This window comes from Aythya marila (assembly GCF_965140915.1).
Source record: "Aythya marila genome assembly, chromosome: 3".
Classification (NCBI taxonomy): domain Eukaryota; kingdom Metazoa; phylum Chordata; class Aves; order Anseriformes; family Anatidae; genus Aythya; species Aythya marila.
In genome coordinates, this window is record NC_139044.1 from 17,348,474 (window position 1) to 17,368,957 (window position 20,484).

The 20,484-nt window shown below is 43.6% G+C and overlaps 1 protein-coding gene across 1 annotated transcript in view; it reads right to left on the minus strand.

Annotated features, from left to right (window-relative positions):
* Window positions 1-508: 508 nt before the first annotated feature.
* CAPN13 (calpain 13) overlaps window positions 509-20,484 on the minus strand; it is a gene marked incomplete at both ends in the record, with an annotated part of 39,839 nt that continues 19,863 nt past the window's right edge. The window contains 11 exons of the mRNA XM_082758165.1: window positions 509-535; window positions 2,394-2,449; window positions 6,320-6,436; window positions 9,304-9,382; window positions 10,381-10,449; window positions 12,007-12,074; window positions 13,054-13,111; window positions 14,168-14,230; window positions 15,328-15,364; window positions 16,519-16,679; window positions 19,805-19,953. Coding sequence (XP_082614291.1) covers window positions 509-535; window positions 2,394-2,449; window positions 6,320-6,436; window positions 9,304-9,382; window positions 10,381-10,449; window positions 12,007-12,074; window positions 13,054-13,111; window positions 14,168-14,230; window positions 15,328-15,364; window positions 16,519-16,679; window positions 19,805-19,953 — 884 coding nt within the window. The remainder of the gene's footprint in view (window positions 536-2,393; window positions 2,450-6,319; window positions 6,437-9,303; window positions 9,383-10,380; window positions 10,450-12,006; window positions 12,075-13,053; window positions 13,112-14,167; window positions 14,231-15,327; window positions 15,365-16,518; window positions 16,680-19,804; window positions 19,954-20,484) is intronic.

A 20,484-nucleotide genomic window follows, 5' to 3' on the forward strand; every position in this document is an offset into this window, starting at 1 on the left:
AAGCTAAATTAATTTACACACTTTGGTTAAAAACATAAAAACAGACTGGCTAAAAATGTTATATCCTTAACCCTCTAGTTGGCTTTAAATTTGCAGGTTCTATGTAAGATATGAAGGAGTAGTTCCATCTCTCAAAAGAAGACAAAAAAGATAAATTCTACTACTTGATCTACTGAACATGTATCACCTTAGGAGGAAAGAGAGGGCAAGTGGCTAACTGAGCCCTTGGTGGTCTGAGCAACTGATAACGCTATCAGCAGTTCACTTTATTTCAAAATAAAAAATTGCTTGAAGTCCAATTCCTTTTGTAGCACTCACCTTTGGCAACCTCTCCCCAGCTCTCACCTTTTCTCTACCTCTCAAAACCAACCATAACTCAGGGTGAGCTTTAGCTAAAGCAGCCCACCCATGTTCACAGTGGCCAACGTAAGGGCACCTACCCCTTTCGTCCCAGTGTGTATAGTACTGAGGAGATTTCTCACCAGCCACATTGAGCTCGGACAAGTCTTCAGATGTACATGACAAGCGTCAGCCACTGGGAAGAGAAAAAGGAAAGGCACATTTAGGTAGTAATGATACACCAAGTCTTGAGACTTATGTCTTGGTACCTTCAGGCTGGGACCCAGTCACTGTAGTCCTTTTGTCCTGCACAGAACCGTTATTGGGTTTTGGGACTGTCTTTTTCCATTATTACAATTCAGGTGCAGAAAAACCTTCTATAAGTTACTTTCCACTACAAATTGCAGTAGCTGCAACAGGAGCAATCACTGCAGGGATGGTGATCTACCTGTGGCCCCCACCTGTGGATCTGTAGGTACACAAACACACACAGTCCACACAGGGACCACAAACCCTATGGAGGGAAGCACGGACTGTGCACAAAACCAAGCACAATCTCTCGATACACCCTTTTTCCCCCTCTGGGAACGGGATGGGCGTTGGGGGGTTCGCCACCATCTTCTCCCCAGCATGGCCTGGTGGTGGAGGAACTACAACTCCCAGAGTGCCCTGTGTGGGGCGGGCAGTTGCCATGGAAACCGGGGTTGGTGGCACACACCAAACTGTGCAGGCCACATTTGTGATTTTATTTTCTTTTTCCTCAATAGTTTTAAATAGGATTCTGTTTTCACCAGCCATTTGATCAGCTGCAGATAGAAGGAGCTGTGCTGAGGGTAAAGCAATGGCAGGCTGCCTGAACAGAAGACAGTAGATAAGCTTTATAAAGAAATAAATAAATAAGCTATATATGTATTTTGAAGGAAAAGGGAAAGAAAAAAAATAAAATGTAAGGAAAAAATGCACAACCAGAAGGTGAAGCACTGGAGCAATGACGCCATCTCCCTAAATCTTCCTGCCTCTGTGTATCCCTGCCACAAAGCACTCCCACACAGACACCCTTTCCCCCCCACCAAAATCCCCAAGGAGCCAGAAACCTCCCCATGTTCTGCCTATTCCATGCCACGATGCTGTCTGGTGGTTGCTGTATGAATTTATTCCCAGAAAAGTCCAGCAGTGTGAGACACCCAGCAGTTCTGACCATTCCCACCCCCATCATACTCCACTGGACTGGATACTTTTCAGGAGGAAATAGCCAGTTTTCTTCCCTTTTCAGCCCTGCGTGATGACCTCATTGAAGACACCAATTTTGGTGCTCTCAGGCAGAGACAGGTTCTCAGGCTACAGGACAGGACCATGATGCTCTTACACAGGCTGTTCATTGCGCCAAGCATCACCGCAGCTACGAACATAACCCGTGCCTGGGGAATGCTGCAGCTCTAATATTAACCTCCTTGGTAAATATTACAGCCACCACCTGCTGCTCATCAGCAGCCATATCTCACCAAGTCCTGGTTCCCTGTTGCAAGCTGACCCCATGTTACCCACTTTATTCTGCCAAGATCCTCTGGGCACAGCTGCCACCTTCCTGGCCTTGTCTGCTTCGCTCCACTGGTATCTCACCTTGATGAAGCCCCAGTGCATTGAGTTTTTGGGTGATCAGCAAACCTTGTCCCCAAAATGCACCCTGGGCATGAAGTCAATGCCTCCAACCTCCTCCCTGTGGCCTGGGGGGTGCAGGTTTTGTCTCGCCCCAATGCAATGTTTCCACCGATGACAGGATGGGGGCAGCAAGGGAAGACCAAGTGTTTTGGACGTGGATGGCCACCACAGAGCTGTCCTCACATCAGCAAGGCTGCATGACTGTGGCTGGAGAGCCCCAGAGAAATACTTCCTGGCTGTCCATTAAGCACACACAGCCAAGCAAAACCTTTCCCACTGTTGGCGTCAGCAGCAAAACTCGTGGCAACATTCGTGGCGCTACCACACCACCTTTAGTTTCATCCTGCTAACATAGTCCCACTGTGGAGCTGGAAAGAAGGAACAAGCAGCCTTACCTCCATTGCCGTCACGAAAAGTTGTGGTCCACCATTTGCTAAGTTTTGAAATGCATCTAGGTATAGAACAAAGAAAATTTTATTTCGTGAGGAGGAAGAAAGAACGCAATGCAGTCTGCAAAATAAGTTCATAGCAGCTGAATAGCAGAGCTGTGGCCCTTGTGCTGGAATTCTCTGCCTTGCTCAGGGATCCACATGCAATGTCTTGCCTACCCAGATCTTATTTCTGTGCTGAGTACCCCTCTGCCTTAGTCCTTGCATCACAGCCTGTAAAAACATCCCAACTACAGGTCCAGAATTTGGAAAAAAACATAGGATCATAGAATTATTCAGGTTGGAGATCTCTAAAATCGCCTAGTCCAACCTTTAACCTAGTACTAAAGTAAACCATGCTACTGAGTTTTACGTATACATGTTTCTCTAAGATCTCCAGGGTTGGCACTTCAACCACTTCCCTACACAGCCTATTCCAATGCTCCACAACCCTTTCAGTAAGGAAATTCCCCCTAATATCCGACTAAAGCCTCCCTGGCACAACTTGAGGCCATTTCCCCTCACGTTATCATTTGCTGCTTGGGAAAAGAGACAAATCCCCACCTTGCTATAGCCTCTAAAGTAATCATACAGTGTGATAAGGTCTCCCCTGAGCCTCCTTTTCTCTAGGCTAAACAACCCCAGTTCCCTCAGCTGCTCCTTGTAAGACTTGTTTTCTACACTTTTCATCAGCTTCGTTGCCCTTAATGTAGGAACAGGAGTGCTCAGTGCAACTGCTTTCATCTACTCATAATTTGTTTCGATAGGACCTTGTGCCTGAAGAATGACAGGAAAATGGTGAACTAATGAAAAATATCTTCCCACAGGGAGACTTTCTGTTGGTCGTTTTCCATCCTCCCCGGCAGTGAGCAATCACGGTGTGGCCTGAGGAAAGCGATTCTCTTGAAGTCATTATTATGCCTTACAAGCATTTTCCACGGAATATAAATGCAGATGCTGCTGTTATTCATCTGGAATTTGAAATTAACGTTGCTTAAAGTTTTCTAGCAGTACACGTTGCCATCAGAAAATTTAAATCTATTCAATATTGATATTCTATGAGCATATTTCTTTTTGTTTGTCTAGAAGAAATGTTCAAACCCAATAATTTAGATGAAGTAGAAACAGTATTACAAGTTCCTATTTATTTTGATATTACTTTTCTCTTAGAAATGTGCTGGTGTAAACAGCAAAAACATTTCTCTAGGAGCGTGTTTCCCACCCCAAATAGAAAGGGCATTGTAAGTTCATGAATGTTTCAAAGCCTATCCAGCTATAGACAAATGGAAGGCTGCTGGGAGGGTATAGGAAGAGGGCATAAGGGCCCATTCCTCATCAGCCCCCTAGGACACTCTTTTCCTGGGCTCACAGGCATCCAGAGCTACCTTTATGACCCAGAGCAGAGAGAAGGCATGGCTAACAGAAACACAACCGTTATATACTGTTCTGGAGAAAGAGTATAGAACAAAATAATCACCATGTTGCACCCAGTCCCTTGACAAGGACATATTTGCAGGGCTGCTTGCACTCAGTAGTCTTTCTAGGAACAAACTGCAGTGCTGAAGTTACCTTTAAGCAGAATTGCCCCTTTACAACTTCATTACCTCCAGTTAAATAGAGTACAGAAAGAAGCTGCTACATTTGGTTTGAGTCCCATCTCTTCACTGGCTATCCTGAAAGGATGAGTAACGGTTTAATGGGACAGGTTTATCTCCACTGCTGCATTCACATCATCATAAAGGTGTACTGTCTTTTATTCAGATTTGTCTCCCTTATCCTCCTCTCCTCTAAAAATCTTACCCACAATGATTTGAAAAATGTATTCCATATTAAACCCTCTGTAAAATGATAACTTAAAGACTTGAGAGCATTTTAGACACTTATTACAGACAGCAATGAAACTTCAGAGATTATTTTCCAAATCAGTCTAAAGGAGTTATCTTTATTCTGGCACTTAAAATGTAAGAGGATATTTTTATGATGTTAAAAAAATATGCTATTGTACTGCTTTAGGTATAAGAATTTTTATCTACAGCAAGTGACATCATAAAAATATGGGTCTTTAAAACTTGCCTGATTTTAATGAAAGTATTAAAATCAGGATATGTTCTGACTTTCTGAGCTGCTTCTGTACTTTCTTAAAATGGACATTTAGGCAGCATCACCCAGGCAGATCTGCTGACCACTGGGAGCCCATAAAACACCGTTGGTAAAACACGTGCAAAAGTGAATGCTCATTTCCATGGGCCACTGAAACCCAGCTCATTCCAAAGATGAGCTAAATTGGTGTCACTGTGTTTTAGCACATGGGTTACAATTGCTGGATTTATTTAACTATCAGTATTTCTAGTCAAAATGCTTATAATTATAGTAGTAAAAACTATGTTTTTGTAAAAAGAATACCCTTACTTGTAGGCACTTTTGTTTACAACCACTCCTTCCTTGGCAGACAATAGAGAGACACAACACAGGAAATGGATTTGTTTTCTCACCGATGAAACAATGAGTATAAAATACAAAATGTGTAATACAGTAAACTGAAGAGATTGCTGAAATTGTTAAATTGTTGGATCAGCCTCGCACAACAAGACTCAGCTCCAGCCATAAAATCAAGGCTGAAGAAGGAACACGGTGCCCAAAGTAAAACTCAAACAATTGACTTAGTTGAGTTTGAAAAAAGTAAAACTGCTGAAGTGGTCAACAATGACAGAGTGTGCAAAATGGGAAAGAAAAATGTACAAGGTGAAGAAGGCTAAGAGCCTTCATCAGAAAGACCCCAAAGTGTGACCACCAGACGGTACTGTGCATACGAAAGTAGGAGGAACAATACATGTATAATAATAAGTTCTCGGAAACATTAACATAAATCCTGACCTTTCTTGGAAATTTGTATGAATATGTATATCGAGTAAGTACCATCTCCCACGTACCCAGCACTGTTAATTAGGAATATTTGCTTCCTAATTCTCCAAAGTGAGTCAATGGGTCTTGGAAAGTTACATCGCTTTTTGTGTTTCACTGAGAAGGATCTCACACCTTCTCCTTACCAAAAAGCTAAGAGAACTGTACTGAAGTTGGTGGGAACATCTCTCCAGTTTAAAAAAATAAAAAAGGCACTTATTCTTCTTGTGGTTTAGACTTCCTGACTTTTAACCAAAACAAAAAGCCTTCCATTCTTCCATTTGAGACGTGTTGTTGTACTGGGGCTGTACAAGGTACTGTACTGTACAGTACAAGGTAAAACCACCCCAGTTGTGTCATTCCTCCTCACTGGGTAGTGTCCTTTCTATGGTACTGACAATGCCACCCTGGAGAAAGCTCTGCTGCAGAACAGGATGCTCAAGCTTGTGTTAAAGGGCACCAGTGCAGGGACATTTTAGAAAAATTAATCTTCCTTAGTGCATGGGAGCTCCAAAATAAGCCTGCAGAGGTCAGGCTAAATGCATGCAGCAAAAAGTATTGTCAGCAGTAGCCCCTGAAGAAGCTCTGAAAATACATTATGTTTGCTGCTGCGCTGGGCAGCGTGGTGCTGCAGCAGGCTACAGGTGTTCTGATGGGATCTGATGGGAGCCTGGGGGCCATCCTTTCTTCCTGACCCTTTTTAGTGCACCCATTGCTGTATTCCCAGCCCTTTTCTCCAGCACCACACTGGTTTCCCCCACAGGCAGGAGGAGAACCTGGCTTTTGGCAAACAGCCTGCCCAAAGGGATGCCAGGGCCATGCCTGGACTTTTGGCAGGTTCATTATTTCCACGCTAATCTGTAGACCTGCATTACTGCGTCTAGCACTTTTCCCCTTGCTTCCTTTCACTGCTCTGTCTGGTTTTGCAGGCTCCCCTGTGATAAAGCTGCCCTGCCCCTTGCCTAATCCCAGGCCCAAGTGCCAAGACTCACAGGTCATGGTTTCAAGGCGCAGCATGCAGTACATGAAGTCAGAGAAGCCAATTCTCCTGGTAACATCACCAAAACGCAGGGACACCAGGTGCAGGACTTGCTCGTTGATGGCCAGACCTGTAGAGAAGAGGGGAATGACAACACTTGGGACTCACTGCAGGATGACAGGCTGGCCCTACTGGTCTTGTGCACCCTTCAAAGAAGCTGTGGCCTCCCCTCAGTCCTCGCATCTTGCCAGATTGGTTCTCCTCTGAGTCCCTGCAAGGCATCTTGCATTCCCCTCGGGCTTGGGAACAAGATTTGGGGTAGAGTGATGGAAAATCAAAGCCCTTCTAGTCACTCACTCAAATTGTGGTGCAGGTCAGCAAGCAAGAAACACAACTAAATATTCTAGGATTATCTTACTTTGCAATGTTAGCTTTTATTTTCTGTTAGAAAGGGTTATTTTCTTTGTGCATGACTGTTAAAAGTCTGAGCAAAGCACAATGCTACTGGCATTTTCTGCTAAGCGGGGATATACCATGTGCTTATGCTATTATGCAGTATAGCATACCCAGGATTCTTAATTTTTACATTTTCTCTTATATTAGAAAATGGTAAAGTGTTCATTTCTTTTTTTATTAGCTGATTATTCAGTATTTGTGTCACAGTCTATTTGGATGGAAATTGATATTCAATCGAATGAACAAAAATTGCCTTTTAGAATGAGCCTTTTATTAGTTAAATAAAACTACTCTAAATGTGCTGGATACACAAGAAATGATTTAAATATATTTTGGTCTGAAAGCTGATTTACTAAATAAAAGAAATTTTCTGCAGAGGGCTGGACTGATAGCTTCAGTTCATGCATTCTCTGAGACTTCAGAAAAAGTCTCATTTGTTCAGCCCCAGTTTTTAGCAGCTCAGCTGCAAGTGAAGTGGCTCTCCCCATTTTCCAACCAGTTCTAAACTTTTCAATTTTAATGAACTCATAATGGAGCCAATTTGAGTGAGCAGAAAAGAAGAAAATTATATTCTGCACCTGTGTAGGGGGAGATGCAGCTGATGGAGGTGGGTTAGCACCCAGCATTGACAAAATCTGGTTGCATAAGCATAGCTGGAGAATGCCTCCAGCAGGAATTGAACACACAATGCTGAATATTTAAATAAAGGAAAAACATTTATGCTTCAAATTAAAATAAACCTGATTCTAGATTATTTTTCTATGAGGAAAATTTAGTAATTAAAAATATATCATTAATGATTTTTTTTCTTTAATTTTGGTTTTAAACCCTGCCAAGAACCACTGTAGCAGTGAGAAATCTCTTTTTTAACCCTTTGAAGGCAGTGGGAATACATTCAAACTCTCTTTGGAAAACAGATTCCAGTAAGCATGGCAGTGTTGCTTGAGAGATGCTCTAACTCCATCTTACAATAGTAAAACACTGACAGTTTGGCATGTTCAGTCTGGGATACTCTTGCTTTGAGATGTACTCACCTGGCAATGTCTCTCAATTAACCCCATTAATACTGAAGTGTAAATCCTCTCCGTTTCCAAGATATTTCAGTTATGTGCTATTGCTTTTTCTGTGAGCTTACTCCCATACCTTTTCTCTGTTGGATTCCTTGCTCTGGTTTTAGTCAAACTTGAAGATAGTGACTTTATGTTTCCCTATTTTACATTATTTTGATGCATTTGGTATTGCCAGAAAGGTGTCTGTAAATATCCAAGGCCAGTGCTCCTGCACATCAGGGCAGCACTGCTGTTAATGCAGCTAACCTGCTTTACTCTGGAAGATTTGACCCATCCTATAATGCTTTGAAGCATTAGGACGACAGTGAAAATTAAGCTCATGCTCCAGTTTTTCACTGGGAAGAGCTGGTCACTGAACACTTCAGGGCACAGCTGACTTAGAGCTGTATTTCAGTACATTAGTGCCATTCTCAGACTTTTTCGGGGGCTGCCCACTCCTTCCTGCTTCAAAGGTAGGACCAAGATCATCCTAACGCGTAGCCAAATACAAATGCAGCTGCCTGGCTCAAGAGATGATAAGAATGAGTTTACAACTTTCTTTCCCCTCTCCACTCAGAACTACTTATAACCTAACATGTAATGAACTTGCCATTTAATAATGCCTTTTTATCCCTTCAGATAGCTGCACTGTTTTGTCTGCCAGGACTTCACAGTTTTACACACTAGTGCCTTTCTAACAGAACTGCCCTGGCAGTTTCTGTTTTGACATTTAGCACATTAGTGCTGCACTCCTTAGTCATACACAAGCACTCTGCCTACCTCTCAGGAACAAAAATTTACACATCCTTTGAGCTGATGGTTTCCACGGATAGTGCTTCTTGCACCAGGTTCCTCACCGGGACAACACCACACCAAGCTCCAGGTACCCAAATGGGAGTTTCTCTACTGTGCAATTACAAGAGGGTTGATGTCTATGAGCTGTATTTCTTGCACAACGTCCCTGGAGAGATGGTCCAGCTAAAATGTCTTACTTGTGTGAAGGGGTACCATGCACTCACTGCAAGTTTCAGCATTTGTGTAGCCAACAGAGGTCAGTGCAAACTAAATAAATGTTTGTCACTGTGGCTTTCCCTTACAGACTTGGTCACTGCCATGGACAGTAACTGCAGGAACTGGGTTATGTGCATGCTCCTTGCTCCTTTCCCCTGATGTGTATTTTGTCCATGACCTAGAGAGACCCTGCAGGCTCTGGCCAATGTTGTGCTTCTCTGCATCTCTCTGTTGGCTCCCCTGCTGCAGTGCAAAGGGTGGATGATGCTGCATGGGTGGGCACAAGGCTGTGCAGCAAGGAAAAGACTAGTCCCTGAAATGAATTTTCTGTCTCAATGCCCTGAAATAATGCAGTCCTCTAAGCAGAGCTGTGATCTAACTGGCACTGCTGTGTAATCCAAACCACTTTATTCATCCTCTCTCTTTTTCATCCTTTCCTGCAAAGACAGGAAAGGGAGCTGCTAAGCCTATCTGGACATACCTGCTGTCTGTATTGCACTCTTCAGTTCATATATGTCAAGAAATCCAGAATTATTTTTGTCTTCCCTCCTGAAGATATCCTGAAAAAACAGTATAATGGCAGATATCAAATACATTATCACCATTCCCCAAATTTACCAGTACATTTAATTATGTAGGATGCTTTCCTTCCTTAATAAATTTGCTGTAAGGAAATGCAACAGACAAGATAGAGTAACCCTGACAAAGACCCATTACTACAAGTCCTGATCAATATATTACAGCATAAGAAATCCCACGTTTGGGTGTGTTGAAGCCTTTTCACTCACTTTCCCTGGTTTGCATGCACAGGCAGAAACAGGAATGCTTACACCTCCATTGACAAAAAGACATTGTCTATGACACACCAAATCTGCCAGGAGTCCCTGCATGCCAGAATGGCACGGGGTCATCCTTCCCAACAAACCACCCCTGAGGTGCTCTTAGTGGGAAGGGCATTGTTGCTCAATGGGGAACTGGCACCCTATTGTCCTAGGTGACCTCAGACTACCCCGAGAGAGGGTGAAACAAAGTACATCCCACCAAACTTTGAGGCTTCAGGAAATCTTCCCTTCCTGCAGCAAAACTGGAGGAAGAAGAACCTGACTCAGACAAGCTGCCTGAATTTAGGTGGGACCCTAAATACCAAGCTATTGTTCTCACTGGTTCCAGAGCTAATGCTTGTCTTGGAGCAGAGACATTTATCTCAAGAAAACTTTCAACACATCCTACACATTTCTGCTACAAACTACAACAAGTGATGTTTTTCAGATGACTTTGTTCAATAATTCATTTCAGCTCAGAAAGCATTAAGAAAAGTTGCCTCCTCAGTGTTCCCTGCTTTATGAAACCCTCGGTTGCTTGTTCAGAGCACTTCACACCTCACTGCTTCTTGAGCTCTCAGCCTTTGCATGAGAGGATAGAAATCTGACCCACTAGATATGTAAACCTCACAACATTTTTCCCTGCAGTACTTTGATATCACAGAGTGTCTGCACCCTAGTGATGAAAAACCCAGGAGTACAGTAAGGTAGGAAACAGAGATCACCCCCCCATATACCATGTATTTGGTGAGCTTTTGCCAGAGGCTCCCAAATTCCTGCAGTGTGAGTCGTCCATTCGAATTCGTCTGTGCATTTAGTTAAGAACTGAACAGCTAATGAAAGCTAAAACTGATCATGTCTTTATTCCTGACAATGCTGTCTTCACATAAAGTCTGAAGATGTAATCATTTCTGTTTGTTACTTTGTGTTGAGAAAGCTGAGATCTCTTTTGGTCTCCATTATTCTAGGAGTTAAATTCACTTTTTTTTTTTTTTTTTTTTTTTTTTTTTCCTCCGGCAATTTGTACAGCTGCTCACACCTGTGCTCACAAACAAAATGTTTCTACTTGTATGATGTCTTTAACCACAAGGGGTCCTGCAGTGATAACTTCAGCTGACATCTAGCCACAGAGTACAGCAGCTCTTGGGAAGGAACAGAACTGCATGCTCCAGGCCATGTGCGCACACTGAGGTGCCTTTGTGCATGGGGCAGCACAACATCAGCTCTGACTGGATCCTCCTGGAAGAACAGGCAAGGAATGAGCCAAGAGTACAAAGGAGCAGATCCTAGTGCCTGCTCTCTGAAGCCAGCAGCAGCCCTTGAGCCATGCATATGCTGCGGGCAAGAGAACACTTCCCTACCATGAGCAACAGGAGCCCAGGGGTGAAAACTGACTGCAAAAAAAAAGCTGATACTGTCTTTGCAGGCCAGGATAGGTCACACTGTACCTAGGCTGTATGTACAGAGAATAAAAAATCCATCTTGAATTAAAGCAGAGCAGTGGTTTCATCAGCTCCCTGCACGTGCCATGCATTCACAGTGTTCACTGAACCCAGAAGGGGATTTGGAAAGGGGGAAAAAATCTCTTTTGCTTGCTAGATGCAGAAAGCTAGAAAGAGAGAGGAATTGCAGGTGAGTTTCATTCATTCCCTAGCAGCTTCTAGAAGTCTGACAATATCTCAAAGTTATGCCATGGCATGGATGAAAAGAGACAGTGAACTAGTAAGTGGGAGAAAACACACAAGGGAGAATTAATGTTTTCATCAAGGAGCCCTCTTGTTTTACAATGGCCAGTAATGTATTTTCAATGTTGTCCTTTTTAACAGTAAAAAGACCGTGATCCATTTAAACAGGGAAGATACACTGGACAGGGTGAATAGCCTGTAAGGCATGGATGTGACTGTGATTGGGCAGTGACGATACTTCCACACACACACACAGGGGCAATGCTTCTCTCCCCAGCTTTGCTGTCAATGCTGGCAAGCCATTTAAGCTGCCATCACAGGCTCGTGTGGTTTCAGCTGTAAGGGAAGAGAGAACACGGAGCTGTGTCTAGGCTCTGCATGGCCTCCTCACCTCAGGCCCTGTCTGTGGCCTGCACTGAGGGTGAAGCTTAGCAAAACCCTGGGTCCCACAGGTTGGGAAGTGAAAGCCAAGAGTTAGCAGCTAGGTGGATGTAGCAGACTTCCCAGAGCTAGGGCATGCATGGCAAAGTCCTGCGTATCCTCCATGAGAGTTATTTATTGAGGAATGAGGCTAATATTTACTTGCAGGTTCTTACACTGGGAGGCTCAGCTCAGCCATAACTCAAGGAAAGGATGGGCTGCACTTGGGAAGTTTATTGCTTCTGCTTGAAAGGATACATCCATCAGAGCTAAAATGCCTCTGCATGAATCAAAGCTGAATTTTCCTCCAAGGCTGGCCATTTCATCTGCAAGGATTGACAAAACAGATGGAATCAGTGAGAGTGAGGGGGGTGCCAGATGTGTATCCAAGCCACCAGTGGGAGGGAAGGAGGACACTAGTCTGAAGGCTCACATAACAAAAAAGGGTGACATAACAGGCTGAGGTCCACTGAAGGAGTTTGAAGTGTCTCAGATGCCTCTACGGCTTCCTTCCTGAAGGACAGGTGCCCCATTGGGGCTCACAGATAGCTGCTCTGCATGGAAACAGAAGACTCTTGGAATAAGGACTATTAAAATGGCAGTGATGTGAAGGGCCATGCTGAACTAGTGAGCTCTAAAGCAGTCTGAGATTTGTGTATGATCATTTCACGCTATTTTTGAGGTGGGTAGGTTAGGAAGTGTGGGAAATGCTGAAAGCCAGCTTGAGGCCTCTGCAGAGGTGTGACACAGGCCAGGGCAGAGCTGGGAAAAACTGGGGGGGACAGTGAAGAGAGCAAGGGACACAGCTCCTTGTGGTCCTTGCTGAAGCAGCCCAGCTGGGGACTGAGTTCCTGCTAGAACTGGTGGGGCATGGAGCAGGCAGGAGGGCTCATGGGGACTGTGGGAACTTCAGGGATCAGAATGGAGCAGCATAGGTCTGTGGAGCACGGGCTCTTCCTAGGGCAGGGCTGGGAGAGGAGGGTGAAATTTAGGTGTCACACAGATGCATGGCTTTGCTAATGGCCATACATTAAAGAGTCTGCCAGCAGCCAGCCTGGACTGCGTTGCCCTCTTCATGTGACCATTACTTTGATTTTATTTATTTATTTTAATAAAACCACACTGCTGTGCACGTAAAGGAAGATGGGTGTTGACATTTCTCATTCTTCAAGATCCCATATTGTAATAAGCCACACTGAGGATTTTTTGAAGACCATCAGGACATTACTAAATCCTCTGTCTAATTTACAGTAGACTAAGGATAGAGAAGTACCAAAGACGTTAGCTGGGTCGTAAAAGCTTTACCTTGCAGGAGCACTTCATTAAGGAGTTGTCGCAGCTGCGAGGCATCAATAGATGAGCCCTAACACAGAATAAAATGCAAAGAGATCTGTGAGCGCAAAGTTTTCTCCTGCCTCACTTTTGCCCCAAATACCTTTTCTCATGCATCATGGCAACCAAGAAGGACCTCTGCTGATAAATGAGCAGCATCCCCTCAGGAGCACAACAAAGCACTTCTTGCTACTGGACCATGGTCTGCCCTTCTCTGTGAGCGTGTGCAGGGGAGTTACAGGCCTGCCCACCAACACGGGGTATTTTCAGTGGTGGTGGGAACACTTGCTCACTTCAGCCACATCCTCTTCACCAGCCGCCAAGCTGGGAAGTCACCAAGCGGCAGGACATCAGGCAGCTGGGTGAGTGGGATGCAAAAACAGGCACCACTGCCTGCTTCCCTCTGAGCAGCCCAACCCAGCAGCAAGCCAGACTGTCTCCCTGTCCGAGACATTGCCAGAGCTTTCAGCATGGCAGCCCTTGTTCATTTTCACCTTAATGCACTGATACAGCTATTAACTGCAAGAGGTCCACTGTGCAAAGACTTTTGGCAGACTTTTTTTTTTTTCTTTCTCTTGACTAAGTCAAGCATTTTTTTATAACAGTTTATTAAGCCATTAAAAGCATCTCTTGTGAATGCACATGGTTTGGCTCAGGAAAAGCAGGAATCAATTACTCAAGCACTCACTGATGTCTGATTTCCAACTGCGGCAAAGGCAAAGGGAAAATGATGCTGATGAGAGGGGGGATACACAAAGCTTTCTAATCACTTTCTGTACATAAACAGATCAAAGCCAAATAAAGTACATATGCAAGCCCATCACCAGCACAACCGTAAATCTCCAGTCCTCCTCTGAAATATGGAGCTAGACATTTTATCCCAACTGAATGTTCCATTTTTCTGGGGGTTTTGGCAGGTAAATCAATACTGTGTCCAGGGGGGTTTCACTTGAAGATGAAGCTACATTTCCAAAAAGCATTTTGCTAAATGGATTGGTATAAACATTGGAGATTAGTGTTCTTTTTGCAAGTCCACGTGCCAATTTTAATATTATTATTTTTCAGTAAGATGCTTTAGATAGTGTACCTGTTTAGCATATCTTAGGAAGATAGCCTTATAGGAGCTGTCCTGGTTCTGTCTTGGTACAACCTGGATGAAAGAGTAAGTATGCACGTAAATAATTCAGTTACAAAACGATTGGAGGCAGCAGTCTGCAAATCCAAATAGAGCTTTAGAGAGGGCAGGGAAAGAACAGCCCAGCTGCCTGAGCAGGAGCAAAAAGTGGGGGTACCATAATTTGTCAGTCAAAACACTGGCTAATGACAACAGCCAAGTAAACTGACAGCTTGTCAGTGGAAAAAGATAAGCCGCTATTTATGCTATGCCTCTAATGGGGCTTAATTGCAGGCTGGAAAATGAATCAAAAGGGAAGGACTTTGCACTGCTGTAAGTAACAGCCTGCTCAGTGGCATGGTTTTACAAGCAAACAGTGACACAGCAGCATGGACTGGTCCAGGTCTGGCAACTTGCACAGTTTACAGTAAGGAAAGTCCAGCAACAGATAGTAACTGGATTGGACAGGCTGAAATGCGGGTTGAACTAGAGGTATACCCGGTTTTGAAGTGTAATTTCCCTTACATCTGTGAAGATATCTAGGTGAAAATGAGAAGAAATCTGCTTTGGGCCCCACCTCTATGGACTCCTACGCTTTATAGGGTGCAGGCACTAAATGAAGCCATTCCCATGGAAAGGCATGTACAACCCCTCTCTCAGGTGTGAGTTCTTTTAAAAAGTGATCACACTGATTTGAGAGTTTTTAATTAGTTTTCCCTCATCTCCTTCTTGGATATATACCCATTATCTAGACAGTGCAAGAACTGACTACCTTTGAAATGCTTTCCCCCCTGCTATATTTGGTTGCTCAATGTATTAAAGGTGGCAAGGTGGGAAGGACAGTCAGGCCAACAAAGGGACCGTATAAGATTTGTTTCCTTCAGAAATCAGGCTCTGAAAGCAACAAATGAAGAGGAAGATCTTTGCTGTGACTCTCATCACTCCAGAGAGGTACCTCAGCCTGTACACACTTGCTCTCCCACTTTAACTGAGGTGCCAGAGGGACAGTAACAGGGTGGTGAAAGAAAAGCAGAGTGATATCCAGTGTATGGGGAAGGGGAGTCAGTAGAGGTGGCTTTCCCTAGGAACCATTCACCACCACTAGTATCTATATCAGTTTTTAGGATTCTTACCGTTGGCAGCATTGGGCTGATCTGGGAGTCTGAGTTCCTGAAAAACAATTGAATGGGTCACACTGGGAGAAAATGGGCCTTTCCAGAGCATTGATCTGCACCCATGGCAGACCCCGGACAGAGAATACAGTGTCCCACACAAGAACCCACAGTGTCCTCTGATCACATGGTGATGATGCTCCCTTCTCCCTTGTACAAGCCTCTCAGTGCTGTGACTGCTACAGAGACCCATGGGAACAGCACACCCATGCTTTACCTCACTGAATAAGCTGTATAAGGGTCACAAGCTCTCCTGGAAAGAGATATATCCAAGGACTGAGCCATCTTGTGCATGAATCATCACACTGAAGGCAGTCTAGCCCAGAGCACAGACTTCTCACATTTGTTTTCCACAACTAAGGAGTTGCCTTAATTTCTTCTGAGCCATTTTTGCCAGAGGCCAAAGCCCAGAAAACATTCTCATTATTAAGATATGGGCCTGTGACGTAAGACTGGCAATCACTACAAAGCTTACTAAGGGAAAGGCACTGATATCTGATGCTCGAAGTTTATTTGGTAGCACTGAGCGCTGTGGTATGCTCTTTAAATAATGCACACCCAGATATTTATATGCAAATGTGATACTAGCTGCCTTTGGATGATCTAGGATATCATTTTTCTGTTAAGTTTATCCTTCAACACCTCTCTTATACCCAAAGGGAGCTCCTGTGGGCCTGACTATTGGCTGGCTGTGTGAAGGGATCAAAACCTCTAACTGCTCTTTGCTTCTTTGCCACTGAGCAGAGTGGGACATGACCTATGCAGGGTCCAGCCGGTACAACATACAAAACTATATAATGGCTGTTAAGAAAATGAAGCTCCCGGTCCTCCTTTTATTTAAGAGAGATTTCCCCACAAGCTGGCAGAGCGTATATCAGAACTGCTGTTCATTTGTGCAGCTCTTTGTACCAAAGCTGAGACCCTCGATGGCTGCCAATGAGCTATTGCCCTGTTGTGCAGTGGCCACCTGTGCATCTGACTGTATACAGCTGATTCCCCTCAACATGGCACTTAACACAAAGCTGTGGCTTCCCAACATGCTTCTAGAGTGCATTAAAAACAAATTGCCACATTAGTTATTTTGACATTGAATTGTTAGATCATGGCACACTGTAAGTCTGGGACTGTTTGGAGTACTCATCATTATCTTACTCATTGTAGCATTCATTCTTCAAGAAAATTCGTAAGACGAATTCAAAATCTTGGCGCGCTGTTGTAGCAGGAATGACAGCATAGGTTCCTGGACTCAAAGTAAAGTAGTTGGTGACATCTCGAGTAAGAGAAAAATCTTGTTTCAGAACTTTGGAGTTCTCCTGAAAGAAAAACACAGGTAGCTATCTCACTCTCCCTCTCAGGAATCAAAGTAAATCAGTAACTGTACTCGCAGCAGCCTTATTTACCCACTGCTTTCTAAATCTACAGGGCATCTAACACGCCTTAACCTTCCCAGTGGCATGCAAAGTTTGACTAGGAGACAAACTTTGTCCGAGAACACACCAATAACACAAGAGGGTGGAGGGAAGGAAGGGAAGGAAAGGAAGGAGCAATATGTTTAAGTGGATTTCATAAGAAATTCTATTAACATCAAGCAGACTAGAATTCGTCAAGGAAACAAGGATGATTACTTTTACTAAAACTTCCCTGAGATAGCTGGTATGATTCCCTGATATGCTTCCCTAACATAACCCAGAGTCATCAGAGAGCTCAGTAAGCATCTCACCCAGATGACAGTGCTTCAAGAATCACAACTCAAACCTTCCAGCAAGTGTCACGAGAAAACAGAACATTCTGATCTTTCTTCTGTCATTCCAGTATTTTTGCTGAGATGAAACTAATATAATGCAACAGCTATTACTATTAGGACATGTAAAGACAGCGTAATAAAAAAACACTTACTAAACATATTCCCCAAAATACATCAGCATGTATAAATTCTATTTAGAATGGTTATAAAGCATGGCAGAGTTATTTATGAGCCATGCCTTTGGGAGAAAATAACATAAAACTGCTATTCTGGGAGAAAAAAAAAAAAAAAGAAAAGAAAAAAAAAAAAAAAGATGACTGTTACAGAGGACTAGGAGGCATGTAGACTGCCAAGCCTTATGGGCCAGATTTTGAGTAGATGGAAATGGCCAGTGCTGCAAAGAAATAAATGACAATCTTTTTTACTTTTGGGCCTCATTTGACGTTTCTTCTGGTAAAAAAGCAGAAGCAGGTTAATATCTCAAAGGAGTGAAAACTGGTGTGAGATAAGAATCAGCCTCTATATGTTGCTCAGCTCTGTCACACAACATTAAGCCTACCTCACAGCTATGTATTAGTGCTCCATGTCTATACTTAATCAAAGGATTCCTAGAGCTATCAGATACGTCCATTCGGGTTCACATCCTTGCCTGTACTGCATTCCCCTCATCCTGCCAATGGATGATGCACTTTTTACTTTACAGCAACAATATGATGAGTCTCAAATAAATACTGAGCAATGAACGATGACGCTGATGAGTGCCAACTACGAAAGCAGTTGAAGCAGGAAAAGTGAGGCCTCATGAATCTTAGCAATTGCACTCCCCTTCTTCAAACAACCCCCTCATAAACTTTTTAAGCAGAGATGCCACCTCTGACTGCCCTCAGGCACTGAGGCTAGACACTGGGAAATAAACTGAGGGAACAGCAATGTACACCACCCTGGTTTTAGCTCCTAGACTTGGCTTTTACTGCTACCAGGGCAGGAGGCAGTGCTGCGAGGAGTTCATAGAGCAGCTCTCCTGTTAAAATGTTTAGGCTTTGTCCTTATTTTCTGTATAATCTTCTCTGTGCATTTGTACTAACCTCATTACAATTGTGAAAGACATGGGGTGACGGGACAGCATGACTGTCCCCTTTCTTTCACTGACCAGCTGCTCCAAAGCAATGCCAGTGTCCCTGGTAATCACCTGGCCTGGCCTCGCCTTCCAGCTCCTGCATGGGAGATGACCTTGGACCAGAAGCCCAACCTGTGCACGAGGTGAGCCATGGGCTGACACCCCACAGAGGTCATGTCACCCAGCCTCGACACACTCATCAAATTTCATCTGACCTTGGGAACGCGCCAGGAAAAAAAAAAAAAAGAAATGAACATACTTGAGCATCAATTAGAGGTAAAAAAAAAAAAAAAAAAAAAAAAAAAAAAAAAAAAAAGATAAAAAGCAAGTTTTAACACAAAGCAAGAACCAAATCTGTCTCCTGGTCTACTTCCTGATTAAACAAAACCCCCTTTCCAAGGGATGCCAGAACTGTGCCGTGACTACTCAGTGAGAATACTTTCTGTCAAAATGGGTGACTAATCAAGATGGCATGCACCATACTAGAGCAGTCAGGGGCCTCCATGTCAGGTGACTGCTGGGGCAGCTGATGAGAATGCTGGAAGGAGCAAGTTCCCCACGTACTAGGAGCAGCTGCTCTTTTTGAGCACCACAGCATCCTGCAGGGCTGATATCTGCACCAGAGGATCTTCTTGAGTAAGGATAATGAGTTCCACTCCCTGAAGGAATGGTCATTTTATTACATTTTGTATTTCTCATCAGATATAAGATACTGTTTTTATGAGCTACAAAGCCATTCTCTTCCTTCCTCTGAGGAACTGTTAAACTTACGGCATCAATTATTCAAAGTCTGAGACTAAGGCAAAACTCTCCAGTGATCAGGAGAATTGTGAAGTTAGGGCGAATGTGAAGTTAGGATCAAAGAAATCTTTGCTTCCTTTTATTCTTCGGGTTAAGAATAATTCCTTCCAATCTCCCTACGACAAGAACAAAAACACTTTGGAAAAATGCTAGCAGCCATCTCTACCAGCAACTGCACTTTCAGTAAGCTTGGTAATACTCTGACAGTAATTGTCCTTGAACTGGCACATGCCCAGACAGTCACCAAGAAAAAAAAGGGGGGAAATTTTAGTTGGAGGTCCCATTTATTTGACTAGACTAGCTCTGTATTGGTCTTGCACAAAGCTTTCCCAAGTGTTTTGCAAATGTTTTTTGCACCGCATTTCTGTGATGCCCATTCAGGGGGAACAAGAGCCCGTTCTCTTTTTTGCTTGACTTGGAGCACTGGGGTTTGTGCTGGCTGCCAGGCATTTTGCTGGACTAGCAAGGCTGGACACAGAGGTCACTGCCCTAGCATCTTGTGTAACCTGTGGATCCTCTGAGTTTCCCAGGGGTATTTTAGGATGCAACAAAACTGAAAATTCAAATTTTCTTCTCAAGATATGAATAAAGGAAACTAAGCCTGCTTAGCCCTACTTTTCCTGTGTCTTCCTAATAAAGAAAGCATCCAGAAATTCACTCCAATACTGACTGCTCTCCTTTAACAGCCCAAAAGGCAATTCAGTCTTTTGTTTACATGTACAGATACAATAACCCACAGAGAAAACAGCATCTGTATTATACCTGATAGTGCTTACCTCTGTGATTGAAAAGCCAATCCTCGATGTCTGTGCATCCTGCATACCCTCAGCATGTTTTTGCATGAGTGAAATGACCACATTATAGCTTTGGGGAGCATTACTTGTCACTTCGAAGAAATACTTAGGGTTCTTCGAAACTGCACCTGCTGAGAAAGCGTTATTAGATTAGTAGTAACCACACAGATATCCCAGTAGTAGCGTGTTGTGTTAGGTCTTATTTATATACACCCAGAAGAAGAGGTAGCTGCTCCGAGATGCTTTTGATGCGACAGAGCACGACACTCTCTATATTATCAGTAGGAGCTGAGGCATCTGGAGTTAAACTAATTGCCCATTAATCATTTTAGAAATCTCTGGCAAAGTGATAAATGCCAGGCAGATTTCTCACCCACATACCTGTTTCACCTACAGGGTACACTTTCCTCAAGGCAGGAAAAAAGTGATTTTTTAATCACCTGGCTGACCCAGTGGCTGAGCTGAAAAGTACCCTGTCTTGGAGATCATAAGCACATAAAAGAAAAAGACAAAATGATCCAAAACTATCCTCCCTTTCCTTCCTGCCAGTGTTTATGATGGAGAAGACAGAGGGATGAGGACCAGAATAAAAAGACTTCTTCTTGGCCAAGGTTTAGATTAACAAGAAGCATCCCTGACAAGAAGAGAAATGTACAAACTGC